The sequence below is a fragment of the Sorex fumeus genome, unplaced genomic scaffold, assembly GCF_029834395.1.
Source record: "Sorex fumeus unplaced genomic scaffold, SorFum_2.1 ptg000100l, whole genome shotgun sequence".
Taxonomy (NCBI): Eukaryota; Metazoa; Chordata; class Mammalia; order Eulipotyphla; family Soricidae; genus Sorex; species Sorex fumeus.
In genome coordinates, this window is record NW_026606157.1 from 9,710,652 (window position 1) to 9,736,988 (window position 26,337).

The 26,337-nt window shown below is 53.8% G+C and overlaps 1 protein-coding gene across 3 annotated transcripts in view; it reads right to left on the minus strand.

Moving 5' to 3' along the window:
- Positions 1-25,748, minus strand: part of KRAS (KRAS proto-oncogene, GTPase) — a 30,168-nt gene extending 4,420 nt beyond the window's left edge. For 2 of the 3 annotated variants that reach the window (XR_008795228.1, XM_056134611.1), the window contains exons 1-4: positions 25,606-25,713; positions 23,402-23,523; positions 11,035-11,213; positions 9,627-9,786 (exon numbers count right to left, since the gene is read on the minus strand). Coding sequence is in view for 2 of the 3 variants with exons in the window: in XM_056134611.1 (XP_055990586.1) it covers positions 9,627-9,786; positions 11,035-11,213; positions 23,402-23,512 (450 nt within the window). In the remaining variant the exon portion in view is untranslated. Of the gene's footprint in view, positions 1-4,208; positions 4,333-9,626; positions 9,787-11,034; positions 11,214-23,401; positions 23,524-25,605 lie in introns of all 3 variants that reach the window. The other variant, XM_056134612.1, reaches the window with a different exon arrangement.
- Positions 25,749-26,337: the final 589 nt, after the last annotated feature.

A 26,337-nucleotide genomic window follows, 5' to 3' on the forward strand; every position in this document is an offset into this window, starting at 1 on the left:
CTTCTTTGTGGGCATTTTTCTCAATCTTGTAAATAAGAACATGGATATTCACAACAAAAAGTAATGAAAATTGATAACAAGGAATCTTTTATGTAACAAATTTTTCAATATTACTTCGCAAATTTTTCCATTTTGACATACCTTAGCCACCAAAACTCAATGTTTATGTCACCTACACTTAATAACCCGAGTTTCCAGACATTAGAAGCTTTAAGATTATAAAATTAAGGAAAAGGATTACTTAAAAATTCAAAGATCATTTACGATTAGAGCAAACAAAAGGTTATTAAGAATACGTAAGATGTCATTGAAGATTATACCAATCGTGGGGGCTGGAGCAATCAATGGAGAGAACGCTTGCCTTGCACGCTGCCAACCCGGGTTCAATCTCTGGCATCCCACATGGTCCCTGAGACCTGCGGGGAGTGAGTCCTGAGCCCAGAGCCAGGAGTAAGCTCTGACCACTGCCAAATGTGGTCCAAAGACAAAAACAAAAAAAAAGATTCTGCCACCTTTTAAAGACACGATATTGGAGCTCCTGTTAAACACTAGCGTGTTCAGCTTTCCATCATTACCAGTATGTAAACATTATCTGTATACACTTTTCGTTTTCCAATATTACAGATTAAGGCATTAGTTTAATTCACTTATAAATTTGCATTGCCTCCGAACAAAACACTCTTTGAAAATATGATCCCTCTGTTATGAGGAGAAATGAGTAAAATGTGGTATAGTTTGCCAGTTTGGAGAAGGCTCTTTTATTTATTACTGTTTGGATTTTTTTTTGGAGGTATGGGGGCCCAGGGCCCCACAGTTAATTCTGGCTCCACCAGGATGGTGCTTCAGTACGTGGGCATACAGAGGATGCGATGCTGGGAGTCAGCTGGTCACTCTGTGGCGCCCAGGGTCAGCTGGCAGCGCCTGCAGTGCCAGGGCCTCCAGGGCTGCACCAGGTGCTGCTCGAGGGACCAGGTGGTGCTGGGAACGGAACGTGGGACAGCATGTGCCAGGCATGTGCCCTAACCACATCTTTGTACCAGTTCCTGGTTCCGGTTCAATGTATTAAACATTCAGAATGACACAAAACCAAAGTATGGTTCAGAAAACTTTGAACCAGTTCCGTTGAAAGAAATTCCCACTTGGTCCCTGAGCTCCCATCTACCGTGACAGTGCGAATATTGACATCAGGTAGGTATGGCTGCAGGGGGATTCCACAGCAGAATACTTTGCTCTTTAATCATGCATAACATGACAAACGGCCCTTGAAAATTAGAGTGGGACTCTAGATTTTAACCCTGCAATACAGTTATAAAAGACCCATACCGAAGTCAATCACTGCGTGTCCCATTAAAAGCAAATTTCAAGCAAAATAAAATCCTAACATATCCTTCATATTTCATTACTTTTCATTTATATGACTTGTAATTTTTGTAGTTCATGGCAGATTTGTTTTTAACTGAGCTATCAGTCTGCAGTAGCACCGACGTGTTCATTTTACAGCTGCAGTTCCTATTCTTCGATATATTTTATGATCCGTCCAGCTGAGCAGTGACTAGGACCTAATGATGCTTTCAGACTTGGACACTAGAGGGAGTCTTGCGAACAATAACCCGGGAATGGAGCTGTTTAAATCAAGCCACTTGAAGAACAATGAACAAGGTTTCTTCTTCCCCCGCCTTCTAATCACCTCTGCTCAACAGTCACACAAACACATCCATGAATCTTACTGTCTTGAAAAAAATTTGAAGTTTACAATAATATGATCTGCTTTACTGCATCACACCCATCTTCTACAACTAGTATTTCAAATAATAGTGAAATTCAGGACATTTCATTTGAGTGACCTTTGGTTGATTTTTGGCAACCTTTTAAAGAACAAAGGAGAAATGAGAGGCTTGTTCAAATGAAAAGAATCAGTGGGATTCTGGGATCACTCATTGAACTTCGTGAATTCCCTCCGGCCCCCGTTTGTGCTGGAAAGCTCGCTCGCCACCTTCTGATGTCATTACTGAGGCAACAGAAACATATGCCTTTGCTTCACCCAAGAGAGAGGGGCAATGTGAAGAAACATCGTTTATAGCAATACAAGACTTTTAATAACCTTGTAAAGAAACCAAAAAAAGAAAAAAAGGAACTTTCTGCTGTGTTTTGATTGAATTGTTTTCCTGAAACATTTTCCTGAAACGTTTTCCTGAAACACTGAAATCATTTTATCTTTTATAAAATATAGAAGTCAGAGATGAGTGCAGTGTGAACATGATGTTAAAGATTCGTCTCCTGAGTGGTAAAAGAAACAACCAAGGCGCTCCTTGACCGAGTCCTAATCCTTCCAGACAGATTGGAATCTGAAGGCTTCGGAAAGGCGGGAGCCCTGGTCTGGTCTGGTCTGGTCTGGGTCCCGCATCCCCCACCGCCCTGCCCTGCGCCGATCTCCTTTCAACACACATCTGTACGTGCTCGCCTCCAGCAACGACACGGCAGCACTGGCTCTGGGAGGCGGCGGCGGCCCCACTGTCAGGTGAAACGGGACCCAGGAGACGAATCTTTAACAGCATGTTCACACCGCACCCGTCTCTGATTTCTGTCTTATCAAAATTAATTCCAATGGTTAGGAAAATGGTCCAACCGTATAGATGTGTAAATGTGAATGAGCCACACTTAGACATGTAAAAGGCGAGAGCAGCGTTCCAGTGAAGACTGGCCGAGCTCATTCATTCTAGAACTAAGGAAAACTCATCTGCAGATAATCTGCCTCTATCAAATTTGGAAAAATGTTATTCTGAAGACTATTTACTACTCCAGGTATGTTTTTAAAATTATAAATGCGCTTCACATCCACTAAGTAGAATTCATCATGCTCAACAATTAAATTTCATACCATATAATCAGAGTAGTTTACACAAATTAAAAATTTACAGTAGATGCTTCCACCCTTGTTTTAAATTGAAACTGATTGTACCCTAAATAATTCTACTTTAAAATAATGAGAAAACAGAAGCTGAAGGTAAAAAATCGTCACTTAAATCTGGTCACTGCTACTGCGGTTTTAAGTTTCATCTCTCAAGCTGCACTGCAATGTTTGATCACGATCTGACCACGACTTCTAAATGAAGAAACTGCTAAGGGTGACACTCAGGAACGTCACAGAACTCAGCAGGAACTGGTGCCTCTGTGAGGTGCCGTCTTTCAGGCTGGGTGGGTGGGTCCCTACGACACACACGAGCTGTTGGAGGCTGGATCCAGGGCACCACATACGGTCCCTTCGGCACCACTGGGGGTCACTCCTGAGCACAGAGCCAGGCACAGCCCCGGAGCACTGCTGGGTGGAGCCTCCAAACAAGCAAACGCACAGAGTTCGGGGAGCCAGGGATGTGGCTTGGTGGGGGGGGCACATGCCTCGCCGTGTGTGTGGGCCTGGGTTCCATCCCTAGCACCGCAAAATCAATGTAGAGACACAGCTTCTCCTGTCCTGATGCTGAGTCAAAGAGAAAAGCGGTTCTTGTAGTAGGGTGCGAGGCAGGCAGGGGGCAGGAAGGCCGGCTCAGCTGGAGAAGGCGCTCCCGGAAAGGGTGTCCGGCCAGCAGCGGGGATGAGCTCGCAGCAGCCACAGCCGGGGAGGGGACGTACGAGGCATTTATGTCTCTGAGGACAGTCACGTGAGACCAGGAGCCGTCAGTGGCACGGCCAAAGGCTGTATGAGCTACGCTTACATCACCGGAGACAATCCCACGGGCCACAGAAAGCCCGCGACCTGGACTTCGAGAGCAGTGAAGGTCATTTCTTTTCCACAAGCCTCATCTGGCGGCACCAGGAAGTACCGTCAAACCAAACACGCTCTCTCTCCCCGGCATGAGATCCGAGGCCCTGAGCTGAGGATGTGGTGTGAGAGTGGGAGTGGAATACCCTTGAAATTAAGGTCCACCCGGAGAGTGCTGAAAGAAGGTGCTGGAAAACGCAGGCGGAGAGCCAGCCTGCTGGCGCTCTCTTACCTCTGCTCCCCAGACCGGATGATGCAGCCTAGTCGAAACCTCAACCAGAAGTTAGTGCACGTTGGATTAAAAAGAAACACACCAAGGACGGAAGCAAGCCTCAGGTTCCTTTTCTTTAGTGCTTGAGTAGAACCCACACCTGGGGAGTTATACAGCGGCTGCTACTTTGGTACCTTTGGTTCTCTGTGTTTTCTGCCAAAATGAATATGCCAAACTTACCAGATTACATTACAATGCATTTTTTAATTTTCACACAGCCAGGAGTCTTTTCTTCTTTGCAGATTTTTTTCAATCTGTATTGTCGGATCTCTCTCACCAATGTATAAAAAGCATCCTCCACTCTCTGCATTGTAAAACACAACTTCTTTAAAGTCTGTTTTATTGGTAATCGTGATTGATTGGGAAAGCCATGTGCAGAAGTTGAAAATGATGAGCTTTACTTGAGAGTTTTTTTTTTTTTAAACAGGAATCAGATTGTCTTAGTAAAACTGGGGATGCAGGCTTGTATCCTGGTTTGATCTTTAAAATCACTTTGCTTTGTAATGGAATGAGAATTTTTAAAAATTGAATGTGAAATTAGGGGAGATTATGATAACCTAAATACAAGTATTTTTACCAAACTAACACAAGAATTGTACTTGGCTAGTTACGGAATAATCAAGCCTAAACTGAAACTTGAATTACTTCTTGAACTTAGAGAAAACAACTGTTTCGCTGAATCCTACACTCCTCCCTGCTTTCCTCTAACACCGCCTGCCTGAGGAGTGAGGAGGAAAAACAGTGCAAGGTGATGTTCAACCTTGGTTAAAAAAAAAAAAAGGCACAGAACCACTTGAATAAAGTTGGATCAAGAGAGCAGAATCTTGAATTTTCTCTGATTACAGCACAGTCAGCCCTAGGGTCTGCAGAGAACAGTGCTTTAGAAAATGAGTAATATTATTAAAGTAAAATTGCTAATGGAGAAACTGATTATTGTACTACAAAAAGAAAAAAAGCCATTTTGAACTGTTTGATATAGAGATGGGAAGAGCAGCAATGCATTTTGAGTTCTTTGTATTTTCACCACAGATCTTGAAATACATTTTCAGAACTGTATTCACTGATACTGGCTTCTGTGCTTGTTTGCCTGCTAACACCATTGTGCATGGCCACACAAATATCACAGGTTTTAATGTCTTTTCCAGGCCAGAAAATTAGGAGGTGCCACTGGGGACAAAGTGTGTAGTTACCTGGAGTGCCAGCGTGAGCTGAGAGCGGACAGTCCCAGGCTCTATCCCAGCACTGCCCAGGGTGAGCCCTGAGCACAGCCAAATGTGCCACCCCCGCCCCCCCAAAAAAAAAACAAGAAAAAAGGAACACCAAGGGGGGGGGGGGGGAAAACGAAGAGAAAACTAAAACCTACGGGGGAAGAAACCTACAGCCAAAGGAGAAACAGCTGAAAATAAATGTCTACAAATACGAATCTTTAGACTGTGCAAGTTAAAAGATATGGGTATAAAAAGAGATATGGGTTTGTTCATCTGGAAAGAATTCAATGTTTAGAAGGGGGAAAGTTGGTCTCTCTTACTGCTGATATGCTACTGAGCTTCCCCTGCGGTCTTCACCTCGATCGAGACTTACTCTCCCTCTGAGCACTGCCAAGGTCACTCACTTTCCGCAGCATCTCTCTCGGGCCCAAACTGTGAGTAGACGCCCCGTGCGCAGGTGGCAAGTCTGAGCTGCTGTTCAAGACTCTGTCAGGGACAGAACTGGCCGACTCTCCTGCAGTAGTTCAGGGGAGAACAAGCACCCCCATTCTACAGGATACGTTAATTGTAATAAATCTCCCAACATATACTAAGAACTGCCTCAGCAGATTTCTGTAACCTAGCCTGAAAATAAACTTTCAACCAAGATTTATGGGATCAAGCTCCAGTTAAGGAATGAACACTGACTGCGTCGACTATGTAGTGGACTGTTCATCTCTAGTTATTTCACCACCAGGTATAAAATATTTCTATTCCACTAACAATAAAAAAAAAAACATGACTATCTTAGTAAAATGTCAATTATGAGCTGACCCTTTCACAATGATGATCTTTCAATTTGAAAAAGAAAATTAAAATATATGTAAATAAAACAAACCAGGTAAAAGCTCAGATCTTTTAGGAATACAAATTTCTACTCCTGTTTAAAAAAAAAAAAAGTGGCCAGGTGGGAGTCCCGGCCAGCCGTGCGGGCAATCGGAGCGGCCTCTGCCCGGCAGCGCGTGGATTGGCCCTGGGTTCCAGAATCAGCGTCCCGCACCGCTGCTGAAAGTGCACGACCCCGTCACCAGTGCCAGAACGTGATTCTCGTTCCCGCGATGCAGAGAGAAGCGGAAGCCAGTCATTGCCAGGAGATCACTGCCCACCACCGAGAATTTAGTAGGAGAGCCTCGACGGCTGACGTCGACAACCGAGAACCGCGGCTTCTTCCCTGCTGATTTCCACTAACAGAACGCTCACAGGAGGTCACCACAGCGTCTCTGTTCCAGTCACTCCTTTCTCTCAGTAATGCCGTGAAGTCGCACAGACATCATTTACCCTTGCGTGCATCTTAAAGCACACGTGCACGGAGCCGGTCTTACACCCCGAAGTTTGTGGGTCATTTTAAAAGACAAAGTAGAGCCAGAACAAGTGTTTAATACCCACTTGGCTCTGGTACTCAAGGGACTTTTTCTGGAGAAGATGCTTTGTTGTCACCTACATGTATTTGCAAAGGTCCCTTATTAAACCGAAAGAACTGAAAACATTTGTGTAGAGACAGAAGCACAAATGCTAATGTAAGTCCAACTTTTTAAAAGAAGAGATCTGCAAATGTTTCAGCCAGCTCTCAGAGAAGACACCGTGGGCCTGAGGAAACAGAGCCCTCCGGCCCAGAGAGAGCTGCCAGCAAACAGCTTTATTCTCCACCCTGGGGCCCATAATGCTTTCACTAAGATTTAATTTTGAACAAATATTTAGTCCTGGGCGAGTTATTTATTATCTGCTGTCCTCTTGCAAATTCCCGCAGGAAACACCACTTCTAAGTATCCAAGAGGAGACAGATGCAACCCCGTGCTCCGTGGGGAGAGAAACGGGAGGAACGAGACTTTGCTCTGTGGCACTAGGGTGCGGCCAACCTATTCGTGGAAGGTCACTGTGGGGAGGGAACTCTTCCTTCAGCCTTCCAGGTTCGTTCTTTCAGCTGGCTAGTCACTGAATCAACATCAGACTTAGCTGAAGGGCAAGTCCAACTCTGTGCATCCGAAGAACGCGCACAGACAGGGGGAAAAGGAGAGACGGGCCCACCACTGCCCTGCACTGAGGCACCAGGGGCTGCAAGGCAGAGGCTGGAGGCTGCTCTGTGCTGCACACAGGTGTGAGGAAGAAGCTCTCGTGATGGGCACCCCACCCCCAAATCGGGGTTCTCCCAGGAGGTGGAAGGAGCGGCAGACTGATGCCCACGTCCCACCCACACACCTGGGAAGCCTCTTCTGAACCCCACTACACCGGGTGTACAGCAGGGCTCAGAAAATGCTAAACGCTCTATTTCTAATTTATATTAAAAAAAAAAAGCTCCTTAAGATGCTGCTCACATGGACAGAATAAAAAAATTTTAAGTTCATAGTCAAGACCAAAAGCTAAGACATGAACCAAGTGCTTTCACTGAAAGCTGTAAGAACACGCGTAGTCACTTCATCCAAATACCAATTACAGCAGATGAGCAACATAATACTCTGCAGAAAATAGGGCCGCAAAACCGGGAGCTGTAAAACGCATTCAATTTTGCAAACTGTGTTTGATCATCTTTACTTGGAATGCCCTTTGAAGTCTTCCAGGAGCATCCAAATGTCAAATTTCAGTTCAACAGAAGATGAATAAACTTGCAAGAGGCTAATCAAAGTTCATGCAATAAAGAGAAACCAAAGGCCAGAAATTAAAACATCTAAATTAGAGCTTAGCAAGATTCCATACAGATACCAGTAACTCAAGCTCTAAGTATTAGGGAACCTGAGAGCTCGGTTAAGAAAGAAAGGGCTTCTTTCAATTATGTCGCCCTGTATTTCAGATGATCCACACAATTTCTACAAATCAAATTCTAATCAATCCATTTTCAGATCATTCATGCGACATTTCGCCTTCCCACCAAGCTTTATGAAGCTATTAGTTTTGATGAATTATGCATGCAGTGGTGTCTTCAGAGCGTCGAGGTCAAACACCAAGACCACACCACAGACACAGTATGACCAGATCTACGGCAGAAGACGGGGAGGACAACGGGGCAGGAACGCAAATTCCTTCTCCTGTCGCTGCCGGCCCCGCATCTCCATGTGTGACGTGTGGGCCTGACACGGCAGTGAGTGTGTGTCAGAAGGTGTCGGAACAGCCTGCGACCCCTGCCCACTGCCCTGAGTGGGTGCGTCACAAGGTGGACTCACAAGTGCAGCGGGAATGGCCCACTGCCCTGAGCCTGCCGCCCTGGCCGTGCCTACACCTTGTTGGCCCGCTGCGCTGGCTACAACCCTCTGAAACATTGCGCCAAGGCTCGGGTTTTCTCTTTCCTCTGTACAATGCAGACTCAAACACTGACTAGTCTACAAAGCCTCTTCTAAAAAGTCTGAGAAATGAGGCAGCAGGTTTTCTGTTTTCAGGAAATTAACTACACAGCCCTGGATGAGCTCTTCACCCATTTTCTTGACTCCTACACTTAGAGAGGTCAACATTGCACAAAACGGGCTTCTTGGGCTCAGAACACAGAAGCGGATGAAGCCAGAACAGAGTTGGTCTTACACGGAGCAGACACGGACCATTCCTAGTTTGGTGCAATACACCTGACTGTTATCAGGGCTTCGGCTCCGGCAAGCAACAAGGCTACATCACATCAACTGCAACGTTCTGCTCAGAGAAAGAGAGAAAGTCCTATGAAATGAAGACGATTCTGGGTGAGAGGCACTGGGGTTGGGCCCTGGGACCTCCAATCCCTCCAGCAATCAGTTAACAGAAGATGTTTGATGAAATCATAGTCAGCGCCAAACTAGCATTTATCTGTCAGGACAGAGGAAGCAAATAACTGAGAATTGCTATTTCCCTTCTATTTTCTTGCTCTAATTTCCTTCAAAAATATATTTTCTTCTAAAGAAAATATATCCTTTAAAAAGTAAAATTCTTCAAATACAAAATTTAATTTGAAAGTACAGGAAGGACATAAGACTCTGACGTGCGCTTCGGAAACAGGGAACTCAAGAGTTCCTGGCCCTTGGTTTGTGGATCGAACAGAGAAGAAACCTCCGAGACCTCCCAGTTTCTTGAGTCCTGAATGGAAGACGTGCTGAGCAGAATTGAACTGTTGAACGTGGAAAGAAATCAAAGCCCCAAATCACACCACGAATACAGAATTGAGAAGCACTGTCCGAGCATCTCCTTAACAGAGCATTTAACACACGAACACTGCTTTATTTCCGAGCTGAGTGTACGGAGGAGAAAAACAGACAAACGCCATTCGAGGATTTAACCACTGCTCTGACCCTCCTGCCCCTGAAGTGATGCCACGAGAGTATTAGTAGGTCAAGGCTGATCGAAATCACTGGAGACGGTGAGCAGAGCACGGGCCCGGGTTCACTGCAGCCCCACTTACCTGTCTTGTCTTGGCTGATGTCTCGATGAAAGGGATCCCGTAACTTCTTGCTAAGTCCTGCGCCTGCTTCGTATCTACTGTTCTAGAAGGCAAATCACATTTATTTCCTACTAGGACCATGGGGACATCTTCAGAGTCTTTGACTCTTTTTATTTGTTCTCTGAGGAAGAAAAGAAAGCAAAACGGAGGCTTCAGTAACAGGAAGATTTCCCCCCAGACCCCCGCAGCTGTCTTGGGATGACCACCCACCAGACCGGCTGTCCCCGCTCTTCCTGCCAGGGGCGCTGCTGCCGCCCTCTTTCAAGGGGGAAGGAAGTTCTAGGTCTCAAGAGTTCAACCCACTAGAAACTGCCATCTGATGGGTTCAAGGGCCGGTAACAACGATCAAAGCCTTGAAAATGGGGCGTGCTCTTCAAGGCCATCGTCTCACAAACACATGCTGTACGTGTGGTCAGATGCAAACGCATAGAATTACAAGTGTTTTTAGTTTTCACCTGCCTTTCTCCAACAGGAGTGCCAGCTGACGGACACCTACTTTCTCTGTCTATAATACGCATACAGTAGCCTGTAAAAGGCCTTCTGCAGGTTCAGATTTTTTCGTGTAAAATGTAAGTATAACTCTTCCTTCATACTTCTAATAACTGAAGACACAGCGTGGGAGAAGGAACAGTGGACAGGAGTCAGGCCCAGCTCCCAGTCCCGGTCTCTCTCCTCGTTCGCTGAGAGGGGCTGGATGAGTCAGCACCTTCGTACCGATTCACTGCTCGGCAAAAATAGCGCTGCCGGGTTTCTTCTTCTCCATTACTAGGTTACAGGAAAACCTGCCGCAGGACGTGCACATACAATGCCGGAGCTTTTCCGAGGGCAATTCCCTGTCATCTGCCATGACCAGAGAGCGGCACATGTGCACGGAACCTTGCTCACGGAAACGCTAACCCCTTAAAGACATAAACTCGGAGCCATTCTTGAAGAATGATTTTTGAAAGTTTCTGTTAGTAAGTTACACTTATGCAAGTCTGTCAGATTCTTGAAAAGCACAATGTCTCGATTCTGTTCCCCTCCAGAGTTGCATTTTCCCCCCTACATCTCCAAAGATGATCTGTTGATCTGATTCCAAGAAATCCTAATTACGTATGCCTGGTTCTTTTGAAGGCCCTTTCAGGGGTGAGCACCTCAAACCCCTGCCCAGGACTGCTGAGGTGTTTCCCTCCCTCGATGGGTGTCCTGACCCCAGCGGGCGCCGCTCCTGTAGTGAGGAGCTCACCGCCCAGAGCCGAGACCTGGGTCTGCACAAGGGGCTGGTTTACAGTAGAAATGCGCTCCTCAGGGTGCGGTGCTCAGCAAACAGTCAACAACGCAAGATAAAGGACTCTTGAATGGCAACTTACTCTCTCCACTTGAAACCCACCTATAATGGTGAATATCTTCAAATGACTTAGTATTATTTATGGCAAACACACAGAGAAAGCCCTCCCCAGTCCGCATGTACTGGTCCCTCATTGCACTGTACTCCTCTTGACCCGCCGTGTCGAGAATGTCCAAGAGACAGGTTTCTCCATCAATGACTACTTGTTTTCTGTAGGAGTCCTGGGAAAGGAGACAGTCGCATTATTAGGGTGCGCCCTTGGCTCTGAAAACGGCGTCAGACATAGCAATGTAAGACAGATAACCCGGAGCTGCTTCAAAGCAGATGAACAAATGACCAATAAGCATCGGAAGGGACGTTCAACAGCATTAGGGAAACTCGGCTGAGCGTTACTCCTCACACCCATTCTGGAGAGTAACGGAAAACAACCGTGTTCAGGAGGCCCGAGAAGTCGGCAGCTCTGCACGCCGGGACGGGCATGAGCGGCGCCTTGAAAGCAGCACACAGAATGACCACGAGGCCTGACCACTCTGGTCCTGGGGAGATGAAGTGGGGAGGAAACAGCATGCTGTCTCGCAGCATGCGAAGTGGCATTATTTACAACAGCCAAAACCAACCGAAGGGGACTGTTTATGACACACCTGACGGGTAAACCAAAGGCGGCACTTGCACTCAGCGAACGCTATTCAGCCACAGAAAGCAACGCAGTGATACAACATCGATGAACTTTGAAAACATTATACCAGCTCAAAACAACTAGACCCAGAGAGACAAACAGTCTCTGATTCCCTATCAAGGAGCTGCCTAGAAGAGGTCAAGCCACAGAGACGAGAAGGAGAATGAAGGCGTCCTGGGGCTGGACTCAGTGGGGCGTGGGCAGTTTCCATCTGGGATGAGGTGCTGGAAGATGATCTCACCAACGGTTGCATGATACTGTGAATTTACTTAATATGACTTACCCAATGTACACTCTGCTTAATGTACATTAAAAACTGGTTAGTTTCATGCCACCATACCGATTTAAGATTAATTGGTAAATTCATGAATTTAATTGCTTAACAGAAATGAGTTATTGCTAGCCAGCTTATGACAAAAAGGTGTTACACAGAGAGCAAAGCCAGTGGACATACTCAGAATAAAGACACAAATTCTCTACAAAAGACAGAGGCAAATTTCACCAAGCCCTTTATTATTTTCTTTTTTAAATGTCATTTTGTCTTACAAAACATTATTAATGGTTTCTCACGGATGTCACTCGGCCACCACGCCGTACACCCATCTGCAGGGTTCCCCTCCCTCCAGTTCCCCGTGAAGTGCCCTGGGTCCCTGATGTTGTCTCACTGTGTCTCCCCGTCCCACACGAGAAGGGCGGGCGGGGGGTATCGTTCTGTGTCTGTCCCTTTCATGGGGGCGCCGCACGGCCTCCTCTAGCTCTACCATGTAGCCGCAACCAGCCTAGTCTTGCTCTTTGTCAGATCAGAGCCGCATACCATTCCCCTGTGTACACGCACGACCTCTTGACCCACTGACCTGCAGATGGGCATCAGGCGTGTTTTTCTACCTGGACCGCGACACTAGGTTTGGTGATGAACGCAGGTGTGCACAGATCCTTTCGAATTAATGTTCTTTGTGTTTGGGGGACAGATGCCAAGGGGGTATTGCTGGGTCATACGCCAGACCCTACTTTCTGGAGAAACCTCTAGACTGCTTTCCCCAGACGGCACTCCCGCCCACAGGAGCAAGGCTCCTTTCCCACACCGCCCCGCCCACGCTGGCCCAGGCCAGATTTTCTGATACATTTTCTCATGGGTGTGAGATAGTATCGCACTGTCGTTTTGATTTGCATTTGTCGAATCATGCCAACTCCATTACTTTCATGATTTAGATCCAAGGGGGGAAAAGACTGGTGTTCTTACAAGTAATTGCCATGCCTCTGTTTTACTTACAGTCGAGGGACCACTGAAGAGAATGGTCCATGCTGGGAATTTATGGCCCTAACCCATGGCTGGAGTCCAGGGAACACTCCCTAACCGCCAGGTGGATGCTGAACAACCCCAAAGCGCATGCGGATTCTGCAGATTCCAGGAGAGGAGGGAGGGAGAGGAAGAACAGGAGTCAGGCGCTGACTCGGCACACAGACGGGGGCTTCACTACAGAACCTGGGATGGAGCACCTGGCTTTCAAGGAACACTCATGCCTACACGAAGGCACGCACACACACAGACACGCACATATACACATGCATGAACACAAACAGGTGTGCGCGCATGCGCACACACACTCTCTCTCTCTCTCTCTCTCTTTCTCAAAGCAGCTTCAGCAGGCAAGGTGACAGGTGAGCGGTCAGGCCTGGGGCAGGTGTCAAGGAAGTGCCTCGGGCCCCGAAGTCCCAGAGAGCCGCGACACCTCCTACCCCACTGCAGCAACGGGCCGGCGCAGGCGCACTCTCGGGCAGGTGGCTGGGAAGTGCTGGAGAATGTAAGGGAGACACTTGCCTGGCACTGAAGTCGACGTGGCCATCTGCAGGAGAGCCTCGGGCTTTGGTTTGTGGCCACGCCCGACGGCGGTCAGGGCTGACTCCTGGTTCAGTGCTCAGGGCTCGCTCCTGACAGTGTCTGAGGGGACGTACCAGGTGCAAGGCAAGCACCTTACGGGCGGTTCCTTCGCTCTAGCCCCGCTCTCAGACACTTAAACGCTGGTGACAGTTACCTCAAAAGTGCTGGCCGAGGCTCCGTCTTGAAGGGAGAGACTTAAGACATAATTTCACCCCTTTTCTACCAGGTGTGATGTTCAAGTATTTCTTTGACTTTCAATTTTTCAAAGTATCAACGCTCTCTTTCAGCCCCTCCTTCCTTGAACCAGAAATCATGACACCTTACAGAAGCGCGAAACGAAATGTAAAATAAAATCATGATCTGTCACCAATAAGCGTCTAACTGCGTCCCAAATGAACGTCCAGAGCCGCGGTTGTAGCATGTCAGAGGCCTCGAGAAATAAGGATGAAACAGGGTGACTTCAGCCAACTCAAGAGTAAAACTACAAGAAAGAAAGTTATTCCACACATTTCTCCTCACACTCAGCTCAAGGATTATTTTAACTAACAAAGTCAAGAGCTTTTCTGTGTGAAATATGCACTACGGCAGCAAAAGCTCACAGGAGTACAAATACAACTGCTGCACGTGATACAACAAACAGGTACAATCCTTTGCGAAACGGCAATGTTATTCATCGAGAGCAGCACGCAAATGTTCGCAGCCTTTGACATCATAATGCCACTTCTAGTAAACAAATAAATGCCATGGAAATCTAGTTTGTATTTAAGAAACACTGTTACCAAAAAAAAAAAAAAAAGAAAGAAAGAAAACCACACACACATTTTACATGGCATCCTAAAAAAATAGAAACATATCTCATGTGGCATCTTTGGAAGGCTATCCTGGTGGTGCTTGGGACCACGACTGCACCCAGCGTCCGGGATGGAACCAGGCCGGGCCACAGTGCAATGCAAGGGTCTTAACCCTCCGACCATCAACCGCATCTTAATGCCGACCCACAGCTCGTGCCATCCCAGCATCACGGGCACATCCTCCCCGGCCCTTCCCTGCGGCAGGCACTCACACTGGGCAGCTCTGGCCCTCTAGATGCAGCCGAGCCTCCCACAGCACTCGTCCTCTCCCAAACGGAAATGCAGAGAATTCCCCTCCTTCCTCAGGATCTCCGTGCTTCCTTCCGCGCGCGAACTGCTGTCCCAACAATGCCTCTGACCAGGAAACGGCCGCTGACGCTCTCCGCACCGGGCGGCCACGCGCAGGCGGCCACTGTCCGCTGAAGGAACCGCCCCGTGTGGATGCCAAGGCACAGGACACGGTCTCAGGCGAGGAAGCGGGGCAGCAGCGGGCTGGAATAACGCCGACGGGCCCGAGCGGCTCAGTGTGAGCGCCTGCAGCAGGCCCGAGGCTGCGAGCTCCGAGCCCGGCACCCCCGCGAGGTCCCCCGGCCCACGGGCAAGGGTGTGGCTTCAGGCTCAGCACAGACGAGCGCGCCCACCACGTGCAGACTCCCACCTCTGTCACAGCAGGGGACGGGAGCCAAGGGGACCTCACCTTCCACGCCGCGTGTTCTCATAGAGGCTAAACTCACATGACTATTGGACGAAACAAATCAACAGAGCTCCATGTGAGAAACTGAAAAAAAATTTCCAGACTCTGGAGAGAGACATGCCAGGGACACTGAATCCAGCCTCCAAAGGACCAGGACCCGCAGTGACCGTGGCCCTGCTCAGGCAGACCCAGGCCCAGGTCAGCACTGACCGCAGCGCTGCTCAGGGGCGCCCGGCCCGGCGCTGTACCGTGGGGCTCCTCACCGCCCGTCTCCCACACCCCAGGTCCCTTCATCAGTGCGAACAGGAATTTCAGTTCTAGTTTTCCCCAGGTTTCCAACAGCGTACTAGGGTCCAAAGTCCTTTTCTAATATCCATTTCCTGGAGGACCAACGGGTCTCCTACGTTTCAAGAACCCACGTCCTTCCGACATTCTTCTGCAGGAACACCCAGAAAGTGCGTCCCACCTTGACACTTCCTGTTGTTTCCAGACACCTGCAGGCTCCCGAGAGCAGCACTCGGTCTCCGGGCCGAGAGGCCTCTTGCTTTCTTCCTTTCTCCCGCCCTGTTCCAACTGCCCGCTAGTCCACGGACCCCAGACGCAGCGTGGAAAGGCTGAAGAACGCTGCACGAGGAATCTGAAAGCGGAGACCAAACCTCCCCAGACACTCGCTCGCTCATCCCTGTGGCAGTCCGTCCTGTGATGGTCAGCAGCGACCTGGCACCGCCGAGCGGCCTCGCCTTCCACGCGCTTTCTGCGTCCCCAGCGCAGGCGGCGAACCAGGGAAGCCAACCGAGAGGTCAGGCAGCAACCGCCTCCCTGTCCACAGGCGGCCCCGTGCCCCCGTCCCTGCCAGACCTCTGATAAGCACATCTCAGCCTAAGCCCGCCTAATCTCCAGCTCCTGCTGCGATTCCGCTCGATGCTCCTGTAAATATGAACAGGGCTGCTGGAAATGTCAGCTCAGCACGTCTGAGGATTCGCTTCCGAGACGTCGGCAAGGCGCGCGCCCCGTGCTAATCTGAGGGGTCTCCACGCGCAGCCGGAGCAGGCCCGTGGCTGGAGTGAGATGCCCACCACGCCCCGGGGCTCACGTCTTGTTGCCCCTGCACGGCCAAGCCACTCACAGAATATCCGCTTCCAGGCGACGGGTGCAGCCAGTGCTCGGAGGACACAGGAAGCCGGCAGCACGGCTGAGCCCGTCCCACACGCAGCAGGGAAGGGACGAGGCCTGGGGGGTACGCGCCCCCTCTTCCAGCCCAGTCTCTCCGGAACCCTCAGACCTGCGCACCTCCTGCGAGACTCGGCAGGCATCATCAGAGACTCGGCCAGGTATCACGGCCTCGGTCCTCCCGAGGCTCGCTGAATGCCAACGCGCAACTCTGACTCAGTGAGTGGGCCCAGGAGCCCAAGTCCGCGTGCAGGAGTGACGGCCACCAGGAGAGGGCAGGCTGGAACCCAGGAACGCGGGCACCGCGATGCTCAGAGGAGGCTCCTGCAATGAGGATCTCCAGCATGAGCACACGGAGGGGCCCGCAGCGTCACCCTGTGTGACGTCACTGCTCTGTGCCAAGTGGGAAGGGCAGGTCGAATTTACCAGGCTCCCAAGGGTGACAAATCAGAAAGGCACCAGACCAGAGGCTGGGAGGTGACTAAGAGATGAGCTCAGGGAATGAGTGCTCAAACCAAGAGACAGGCGAAGAGGGTTAAACTGTGTGAGAAGCGGTGGGGAGTTGGCGGAACTGGTCTCCACGGCTGGGGCGGCTGCAAGCGGTGCAGGTGCTGAGGAGAAAAGCCCGACAGCGCCTCAAACCGAGATAAACGCAGGGACGGGGAGAAGGTGCGGAGGGAGGGCGCCTGCCTTGCACACGGCCGACACTGGTTCAATCCCCAGCCCGCACACGGTGCTCTAAGCCCGCCAGGGGTAATTCCTGAGCACAGAGACGGAAGTTAGGCCCTGAGCACCGCAGGGTGTGGCCCCAAAACCAAAAACGAGAAAGTTCAACCCAAGGCACGGGAGAGAGCTCCGAGGGGCGGAGCAGCACCCCTGCTGCAGGGGGCCCTGGTCCCCCAGCACCCAAGGGCCAAATACGGCCGGGGCGGGGCCAGCTCCAGCCCGGCGGAGTGGGGGAGGGGATGGTGGACGGACGTGACCAGCAATTCCATTTCCAGCTGCTCCCAGACACAAGGCCAGCTGGAAACACCTGCGCGCACAAACCTGGAGACCAAGGAGCAGCGCAGACCGTGGCGCCACATGACACAGAGTCCATCGGACAGAGCCGGGCGCAGGGGGCGGGCCAGCACACCCAGGACAGCCTGAGGCCAACGGACTGCTCCGGGGCATTTTCTTCTGCTCTCTCTGATGACGTGCCGGCCCTCTCGCACCCAGGACACCTCCAGAGTGGGGAAACGCTGGTGTCATCTTTTATATATTTAAACACAAATTATTTTATTTTTCTTCTAATACATAGACTAGATATTAATGTCTTTTACTCCCCCCACCTTCGCAAACTCCCAATTTTTCCAATTTGGATCTTCATTTCTTTCTAATTTACACCAAGGAGCTTCCTGACCAAGGAGAAAAGAGTTTTCCTGGGCTTTCCTTTCACTTGCCTCTGTTGAAGGAGTCTAAATTCTTATAGGACCAAATAGCTCCAATTTTAAATATGCTTCCCTAAATGCTGATTTTAAGAATATTTTGCAAACAAAACGGATCTTTGCTTCTCTACGGGGAAAAAAATTCAATGCCAATTCCACAAATTACTATTTTGTTGCTCAACCTTCTGTGAATCAGATAGTACTCAGACTGACATAATTATTGTTTTATGTTAACAGCTGTCTAACACGGAACATTAAAATCTACGCAAAAGAAGTCCAGGGTTCAAGAGAGAAAAAGATGTGGAGGAAGGTGAGAAAGAACTCAAGACGTTTCCATGAAAAACAGTTCTGAGCTCTGCCTGCAGGAAGGTTCTAGAAGCAGGGCCATCCCAGGAAGGTTCTAGAAGCAGTGCCATCCCCGATGCCAGAAAGCATCGGAGCCGTCCTCCTTCTGTCAGTCCCACAAAGGGACTCAGGCTTTCTGGCCAGTGGCAGGGTCCCAGCTGGGAACAGGAAAGGGGGGGTGGAGCCCAGAGCCCCTTGTGCCGAGAGGGACCCTGCGCGGCCCGTCCAGAGGGTGCAGGCCACCACGCAAACAGACCGGACACAAGGCCTTTCGAAAGCGAGCCCAGGCACGTGCACGAAGAGGGAAGGCAGCGTCTACTTATCTGCACGGATCTCTCCTGACGCGCACGGCGGCGTGAGAAGGTGCCCGTCTCTGCAACAACGCAACAGGAACGGATTCGGAGGACAAGGAGCAGCGCATGCCGCATCCCTCTGAGCACACCATGACGAACAGGCAGTGGCCACCTCACCCTTACCAATCACCAAGGAACTGGCCGCCTCCAGCCAGAGAAACCCGACACAGCCCCATAAGCCAACAGTGCCGGTTCCCACAGCCTCCGAGGGGACAGTCGAGCTGCCTCGGGAAGACCGAGGACCAGGGAAAGCATGCCAGACCCCAGAGTGGGTGTGGACAGCCGCTGACGCTGAACGGGAACATTCCCGCCGGAACCTGGCCTGGGCACTGAAGTGCCGGACCCTCAGTCACGGCAGCCAGACTAGGGCGCGCCGGCTGGAGGGCAGCTAGGCCCGCGTCGGGCATCAGCACTGCCCCAGAGGGCGCCGCTCCCCGCGGCCCAAAGCAGCACCAGCCCACGATGCCGGCACTGCAATGCAGGAGAGGCCGAAGCCCGCTCCCACCTGACACCACCTGGCCCCCTGAGCAGAGCCAGAAGCAGCCCCCCAAGCCCCAAATAAATATGCATTCCAGTGTGGATCCACGGATACACTGTATCCTGCGCGCACACGCACATACACACACACACTAGGGCTAGCCAATACTGCAGCGTACTCCTAAGTCTAATTTGAACGGTTGCTGTTGACACTTCGAGACTTGTCCAGAGGTTTCTTAATTTTCAAAGCAAAAAGTGGGGAAAGTAACTGAGGGAAAATAAAACTTACTTCAGGTAGGCGTTGATCTCTCCTGAACCCTGTCAAATATTTTATTTTTCACTGTCCATTTCCCCTAATCTCACTCTGTTTAGGTCAGGGCCACAGACACGTTCCATAACTGGAAGTCCGAGGAGACCAGGAGCACTCGAGAGCGTGACGCGCCCTTTGTGCTCCGTAGGGGCGAGGCCCGGCCCCGGACTGGCTACACGGGTGGAAGCCGGCACAGAGCGAGTGCTGGGTGGGGGGCTGATGGAATTAACGCCCCGTCTCCACGGTGAGCCTGTCCTGGGGGGGGCAAACACCTTCTTCCTTTCCAATGATCTCCATGACCAGCTCTCATCGGCCTCTTCCGAACGCTTTGCGCGGACAGAATCCCTCGTTAGAATAAAACATGTCCAGTGATGTTTGAAGTCCAGGCCCCTGACTTCCTGACCTTCTTCTCTCGAGGCCCCAGGCCACAAAGCCCCGGGCCCGGCTGTGTGCCCCTGCAGCGCACACAGACGCAGGAGCAGCAGCCCCCCACCCCACCCCCCACCCCCCGCAACGCAGAGAACCGCTCTTTTTCCCCCCCGTTTCACTTGCCCTTTCTGTCAGGCCCAACTCAGTCATACAATCTGTGAACACCCACACGGGGAGAAGTGCCGCCTCCGAGTTTTGGAAAAATCATACAAGTTCTAACTTCTGAATAAACTGTGTACCTACAGGCTGACGGTGCGCGCAGCTCAGAGGGGAAATGAAAGGTGCGAGCGCACCTCGACGCCAGGCGGAGCCGGCCGGCCGGCAGGGGGCGCGCGCGCGCTGGGAGGGAGGGAGGGAGGGAGGGAGGGAGGAGGGGGCCCAGCAGGTCCCAGCCCGAAGGGCACCGGCACCGGTATCCGGGCACCTGGCACCTGGCTACCGGTACAGCGGGCGAGCTCCCCTTTACGCGGAAGGCGCCGGGAAGTTTCCCACTGGGCGGTGAGAAAAGGCAGAGCTGGAACCTACTTAGCCTCACTCAGGACGAGGGAGGGAGGGAGGGACGGCTCACGTCCTCGGATGCCCACCTCAGCCCCCGCCGAGCCCGCTGCGTGCCGCCCCCCCCCCCACAGCAGAGCGGAGCAGCCCCCTCCGAGAGCAGCGACAGGCCCACCCCTGCCCGTCTCTCCCCAGGCCGAGCACGCTCCCTCACTCTCCAACACCGCCGGACACAACAGAGGTTCTTGCAAACTGCACTCTGCAAGCAAGATCAATTTCGCATGTGGAAAAGTAGAATACGGGGAAAAAAAACAAAAAACAAAATCAAGAGGCTGACACACCATGGAGACTCGGGGAATGAGAGACAGAACGACTCGGTCCATTCTGAGTCAGTTCCTCCCCACAGTGCCGGACAGGTACGGCCCAGCCCGCCGCCAGGAATCCGAGACGGGGAACTTCCCGAGACCTGGTTCGGCTCCCGGGGCCCAGCCCGGAGGTGTCTGCTGACTGGAATTGAGCTCGTGCTCTCGGTATCGCGACTTTTATTTCTGAAAGACGAAATTGCCCTTTCACCAAAATTTAGAGAAAACACATCTCGGGAAACATGCTATGGCAACAAGTCATGTCAAAACTAAAAAACATCTGGAGTCGGGGCTGCGCCCAGACACTTGTCTTGCATGTGAGAGGCCCCAGGACGAGACGGCCACGGACACCGCGCTCAGGACCTCGCCAGCCTGAGCTCGGAACCCTGGTCCACGCTGCGAGCGACCCCCGGGCACCCAGCACTGCCGGGCTGTCGCCCTGCCACAAACACGGGGGAAAAACATCATTTCTGGCCTGGTACCGTGCTTGTGAAGTGGGTTAAGTGTCTGAAGACTCTTGCTAACAGGCTCTCTCGTTAGCTCCAGAGCTCTGGCGGATTGCGAGAAGGCGCAGGGAAACTCGTCCGGGCACGGCAGGGAGGACTCAACACCCAGACTTGGGGGCCACGGAACCACGGCCACCTCCACTACTGCACTTCCTAGACTCCAACTATTTTCTGCTTTTAAGAAACTGTAAAACTGGACACACAGAACTGGTCTCAGGCCCTACCCATCAGAATACCCCTCACCAGCCGGTGACTGAGGCTAAGGCAGCCATCTGTCGCCTCTGGCTGGGAAAACGGCAAGAGGACGCCCACCTTCCTACCTGGCCCAGCGCAAACCCCCACAAACCTCAAGTCACTTAAAATTCTGACCTGCTTCCTGAATTTGATTTGCTTCAGGGCAGCAGAGCGGCTGTGAGTCCCACATGGGACAGTCCAGCGGCCCTGGGCGTCACTCCCCAGACGCGAGCACCTCCGAGCCACAGGGAACTCCCAAGTCCCCGGCTCTTTTCACTAACGTCCATGACAACGCAGACTGAATCCTCCTCGCCTTTCTTCCCCGAGGAGCCCAGATGACAGAGATGATAACAGTCGCTCCCTGGGACTTTCCCCCCACCGGCTGACCCAGGAGGGAGGAGCCGTGTCAAAGGTCACCAGTAATCAATGCTGCAGACCCAAGTCCTCCATGGGGGCAGAACTCCGTTTCAGGTCTGGGGGAAACGCACCTTTTTCTACCTGCCCCCCAAACACAGGACGGAGCGTGAGCTTTAAGGCGATGCTGCACCGTAATATTTTAAGCCAGATTTCCTAACTGACCCTCTCCTGCTCTCACAGAGCGTTTCCCGGCCTCGGCTGTCACAGCGGAGGCACCTCTGCGCCCTCACCTGCCAGATGTCTGCCCAGGGAAACTTCCAAGCTCCACCCGAGTGTCTAAAAACTTCCTTTTGTATCTGACACGAATGGTCGAGTAGGGCAAGGAACCACGACTGTACTGAACTCGAAGTGAACCTTGGGAGAGCCAGAAATGGCTCTGAAACGGAGCAGCTATTTAAGTCTCCTCGAGAAGAAAGAGACAGAACCATCCTCCAGCAGGCACTGAGCAAAGAGAAAGCGTGCGATGGCAGGGGTGTCCCACCCCTAAGGAATGCAAATCTGAAGGGTGGAGGCCAAATAAAAGTGCTCCCAGGTTGAACCAGGCCTTTGCAAATCAGCAGAACCAAACAGTTGACATTTCCTTACAAGCCATAATTTAATCAACCTGCGAAGCGCTAAAGCTTCTGAACAAGGTCACTGGACCCCCAGCAGGGTCTGTCTCTGAGCAAGGCATGCAAGTGTCTCTCGGAACTCAAAGAGAGTTCCGGAACCTGTTCAGAGCATCTTGTTCTTACTCTCCTGGGGGTTATTGCCAGCGGTACTGGGGACCCAACCCTTGGCCCCCACACCAGCACAGGAGCACTGCCACTGGAGCCACACCCCGTCTTCACAGCTGGCCTCTGAAGACGGACTCACACTTGGGACAAAGAGGCAGGGCTGCTCAGCCCCGGGGGGCGGGGGGGGGGGGGGGGAAGACCGAGAGACACTCAACACCCCAGACCCATCTCTAAGACGAGGTGAATCGCCTACTTCCATTTCCATGAATGTTAAACAGGCCCTGGAAATTGCGATTAGGCATGAAACTGCTACGAATGACATTCTGGAAAAGGCGAGGGGCACGGGCTCGGGACAGCCCCTCTGCACACCTCGTCTGTCGGGAGACGGCGTCTGACCCCCACTCTCGGCCCACACTTGCCCCCAGCTTTCCAGCCTGTGCTGGAAATCTTCATGAAACAAGAGGAAACGTTCCTTTTCCAGACATTGAAAAGGGCAACAAAGACGGAGTTAGTAACGGTACCTTACATGTCACCTGATAGAAAAGCCAGAGATGAATTCTTAAAAAAAAAGAAAATCAGTTTGGGAGCGACCGTTCAGCAGGTAGGACACCTGCATGGCACATACAGGGCTTGGCTTGAATCCCCGGCACCTCACTGGGTCCCTCAGGACCCTCCAGGAATGATCCTGAGTCGCACAGGGTGTGGCCCAGTGCCCCCAACATTAGATAGCGTAGTTTCTTCTACGTGAAGATTGTTCATTTTTTCAAACGATTACTGAGCATACTCCAACCAACTTCCAGCATCACGTTGCAATACCAAGAAATCCGTAACAATATCCACATTCTCAGACTGAAAACCATCCGTGCGGTACCTGTACAAGACAGAGTAATAGTCCCCCTCCCCGAAGCCTGGCAACAGGCTTCTGACGAAAACGCACACAGGGCGACCACCAGACGGCGGGGCGACCACCAGACGCCCCCTTTCTGAGGTCACACCCCGCTCGGCCGACCCCTCCAGCACGGCCGTCCTGCACTTCTGGGCTGTCTGTGCGGCAGTGAAAGCATTTACCTCTATCGTGGGGTCATACTCATCCACAAAGTGGTTCTGGATCAGCTGTATCGTCAAGGCACTCTTGCCCACGCCACCAGCTCCAACTACCACCAGTTTATACTCGGTCATTTTCAGCAGGCCTTGCGAGAAAACAGAGAGGCGACTGAGTTAGAGCCCCTGAGGCAGGGCACCGTGACCGACCCTCGACGGGCCGTCTGACCTGGAAAGTAAGCCCCCAGTTCCCTGCGGGCTCCATGGCCGATACTCGAGTCCACTACAGGCGCAGAATAAAACCACGGGCTGCCCGTGGCTTCCGAACTCGCCACTGCAGCCCACGCACAACCCAAGCTCTTTCCTCCTGGGCCAAGGCTGTGCCAGCTCCCGCTGGCGAGCTCAGACTGGGCCAGGGCCACCCAGGTGAGGGCCGCCCCCTCCTGTGGGCCGGCACCTGCCCAGATCTCGGACAGGACTGGGGGGAGTAGGGAGGAGCAGCTGACAGCTCAGGCCGTGCCCTGGGGGGGCAGATGCAAACGCTGATAGAGGCACCCTCCGAGGCCGTTCCTGCAGGCCAGGGCCACTATCTGGTGACAGGGAAGGGTGGTGTGACCCCTCAAGAGAGCCCGAAGCTATTCGGCATACTCCGCTGGGTCTTTTCGTGCAAAAGAAACAGCACTTTACACAGGATGTACAGTCGATCAAGTTCAAAAGAACCGCTTGCGGCGAGAATTTTAAAAATTCTCAGCGCACCGGGGCCGCCTTCAGGTCCCCTCGGCTGCGTTAGCGTTGCTAACGTTGTTTGAAAAGGCACAAGTTTCTGGCCTCCTTTCCCCCACGATGGAGGGAGAGTGGCACCTGCGCGGTGAGCCCGGGAGCACAGCCGGAGCCCAGAGGGCCGCAGACACCTGCCTGCACCTGCCTGCTGGGAAAACTCCGGGGAGAAATGGCAAAACCCGACAACACCGAAGCCGGCAGGCCACAGGGGACCCCGAGGGTGCACCCCAACCACACCTCAAGCCGGCGGGGGCCGCCCAAACGGCCCCCATCCTCTGATTTCAAGGGGGAAACATTTATTTTTTTTTCCATTTAAATTTTTGGTAAAACTGAACCTCATCCATCAGCGCCAAGAAGGTACCAAAACTAGGCAGTGAGGGGCCGCCTCAAGGCACCACGGGGCCATCACGGTCCATCTTCGGAGCCGCTGGCCCCCCAGAGAGGCTGGGCAGGGTCAGCCCCGGGCCCTGGGGGGGGCCCACATGCTGGAGTCTCCACTGCCTGGGCCGCCCTCAGGCGTCCACTGTAGAGACCACCTGCACCGGGGGTCAAAACGGGAGAAAGCCCCCTCTGCTGGGGTGGGGCACGGGCTCCCCGCCCCCTAGCGCGGCCCAGGGCCCTGCGGGGGGCTATGGGGGGGGGGGGGGGCTCTGGAGCTCCCGGGCCCAGCCCGAGGGATGCGCGCCCTGGCCCGGGGTGCGGATGCGCTGGCCTGGGGGTGCGGGAGCCGCTGGGTCCGGGGTGCGGTGCGGGGAGCGCTGACCCCGGGGGTGCAGGAGACGCGGCCGGGCCGGGGTGCAGGAAGCGCTGACCCCGGGGATGCGGGGGCCGCCGCTGGCCCCGGGCGCAGGAGGCCCGGGCTCGGGGTGCGGGAGGCGCCGGGTCCCGGGGGTGCGGGGCGGGAGGCGACCCCGGGGGTGCAGGAGCCGCGGGCCCCGCACCCAGCCAGCCCCGCGCGGCCCGGGTCAACTTTCCCCCGGCCGGGGCCGCCGCAGGGCGTGGACACCTGCGCGGACACCGCCGCCGGCTCCGCCTTTGTGGCCGCCAATGTCACCGCCGGCCGGGCGGGGGCCGAGGGGACGCCGCGGCGGGCCGGGGCGGGCTCGGGGTCGGGGGTCGGGGTCAGGGGTCGGAGGGCCTGTGGGGGGGGGGGAGGGTGGAGACGCCGCCGCCCGCTCGGCCGCCGCCCCGGCCCCCCGCGCCCTCGGCCCGCCCGGCGCGAGGAGGCGGCAGGAAGGGTCGCCCGACCGGGCAGCGGCGGCGACCCCGGCCCCGACCCCGGCCCCGAGTCCGGCCCCGAGTCCGGCCCCGCGCCCGGCGGCCCCCGACCCCGACCCGAGCCCGGCCGGCCGCGACCCCGCGCGCGCGCCGCCGCCGCCGCCGCCGGCCCCCGCCCGCCGCCCCCGCCCCGCCCGCCCCGCCCGGCCCGGCCCGGCCCGGCCCGCGCCTACCTGGGCCCCGCTCCGGAGCCGCCGCGCCTCTGGCCCCGCCGCCGCCCGCTCCGAAATGGCGGGGGCCGCGAGTCCGGCCCGAGCCGCCGCCTCCGCCGCCGCCGCCGCGCCGAGGGGAATCGAGCGCCGAGCGCAGCGAGCCCGCGCGCCGCGGCCGCCAGGCCCGATCGATGCGCTCGGCGCGCCGCAGCCTCCGCACGGCGGGCGCGGGGCGGGGCTGCGGGGCGGGGCGGGGCGGGAGGGGCGGGGCGTTCCGGCCGCCGGGGCGGGGCGTGCGGAGCGACCGAGCTTGCCGGGCGGGGCGGGGCGTCGGAGTGGGGAGGGGCTTCGGGGCGGCCGGGGCGGGGCTTCGGGGCGGCCGGGGCGGGGCTTTGAGGCGGGGCGGGGCTTCGGGGCGGGGCGGGGCTTCGGGGCGTCCGGGGCGGGGCGCTCAGGGCGGCCCCGAGGACCGCGGCGGGGCGGGGATCGCCCGCCCGTCGGCTCCTGCGGGACCCGGGCGGCGGCGCCCCCGGGCTGTCCCGCAGCTCTGGCGCAGGGTGGGATCCCGGCGGGGGCAGCCCGGGGGAGAGGGGGGGACGGGAGGTCCCCACGGAGAGCCCACCCCCTCCCCCAACTCATGCATTGCGGGCCGGCCTGCCCCGGGACACGTTCGCGTCCACCCAGTAACGCCGACACTTGGCAAAGGTGGGAGGGGTCGTGCGGGACCTCCCGGGGTGAGCAGCGGAGGAAGGA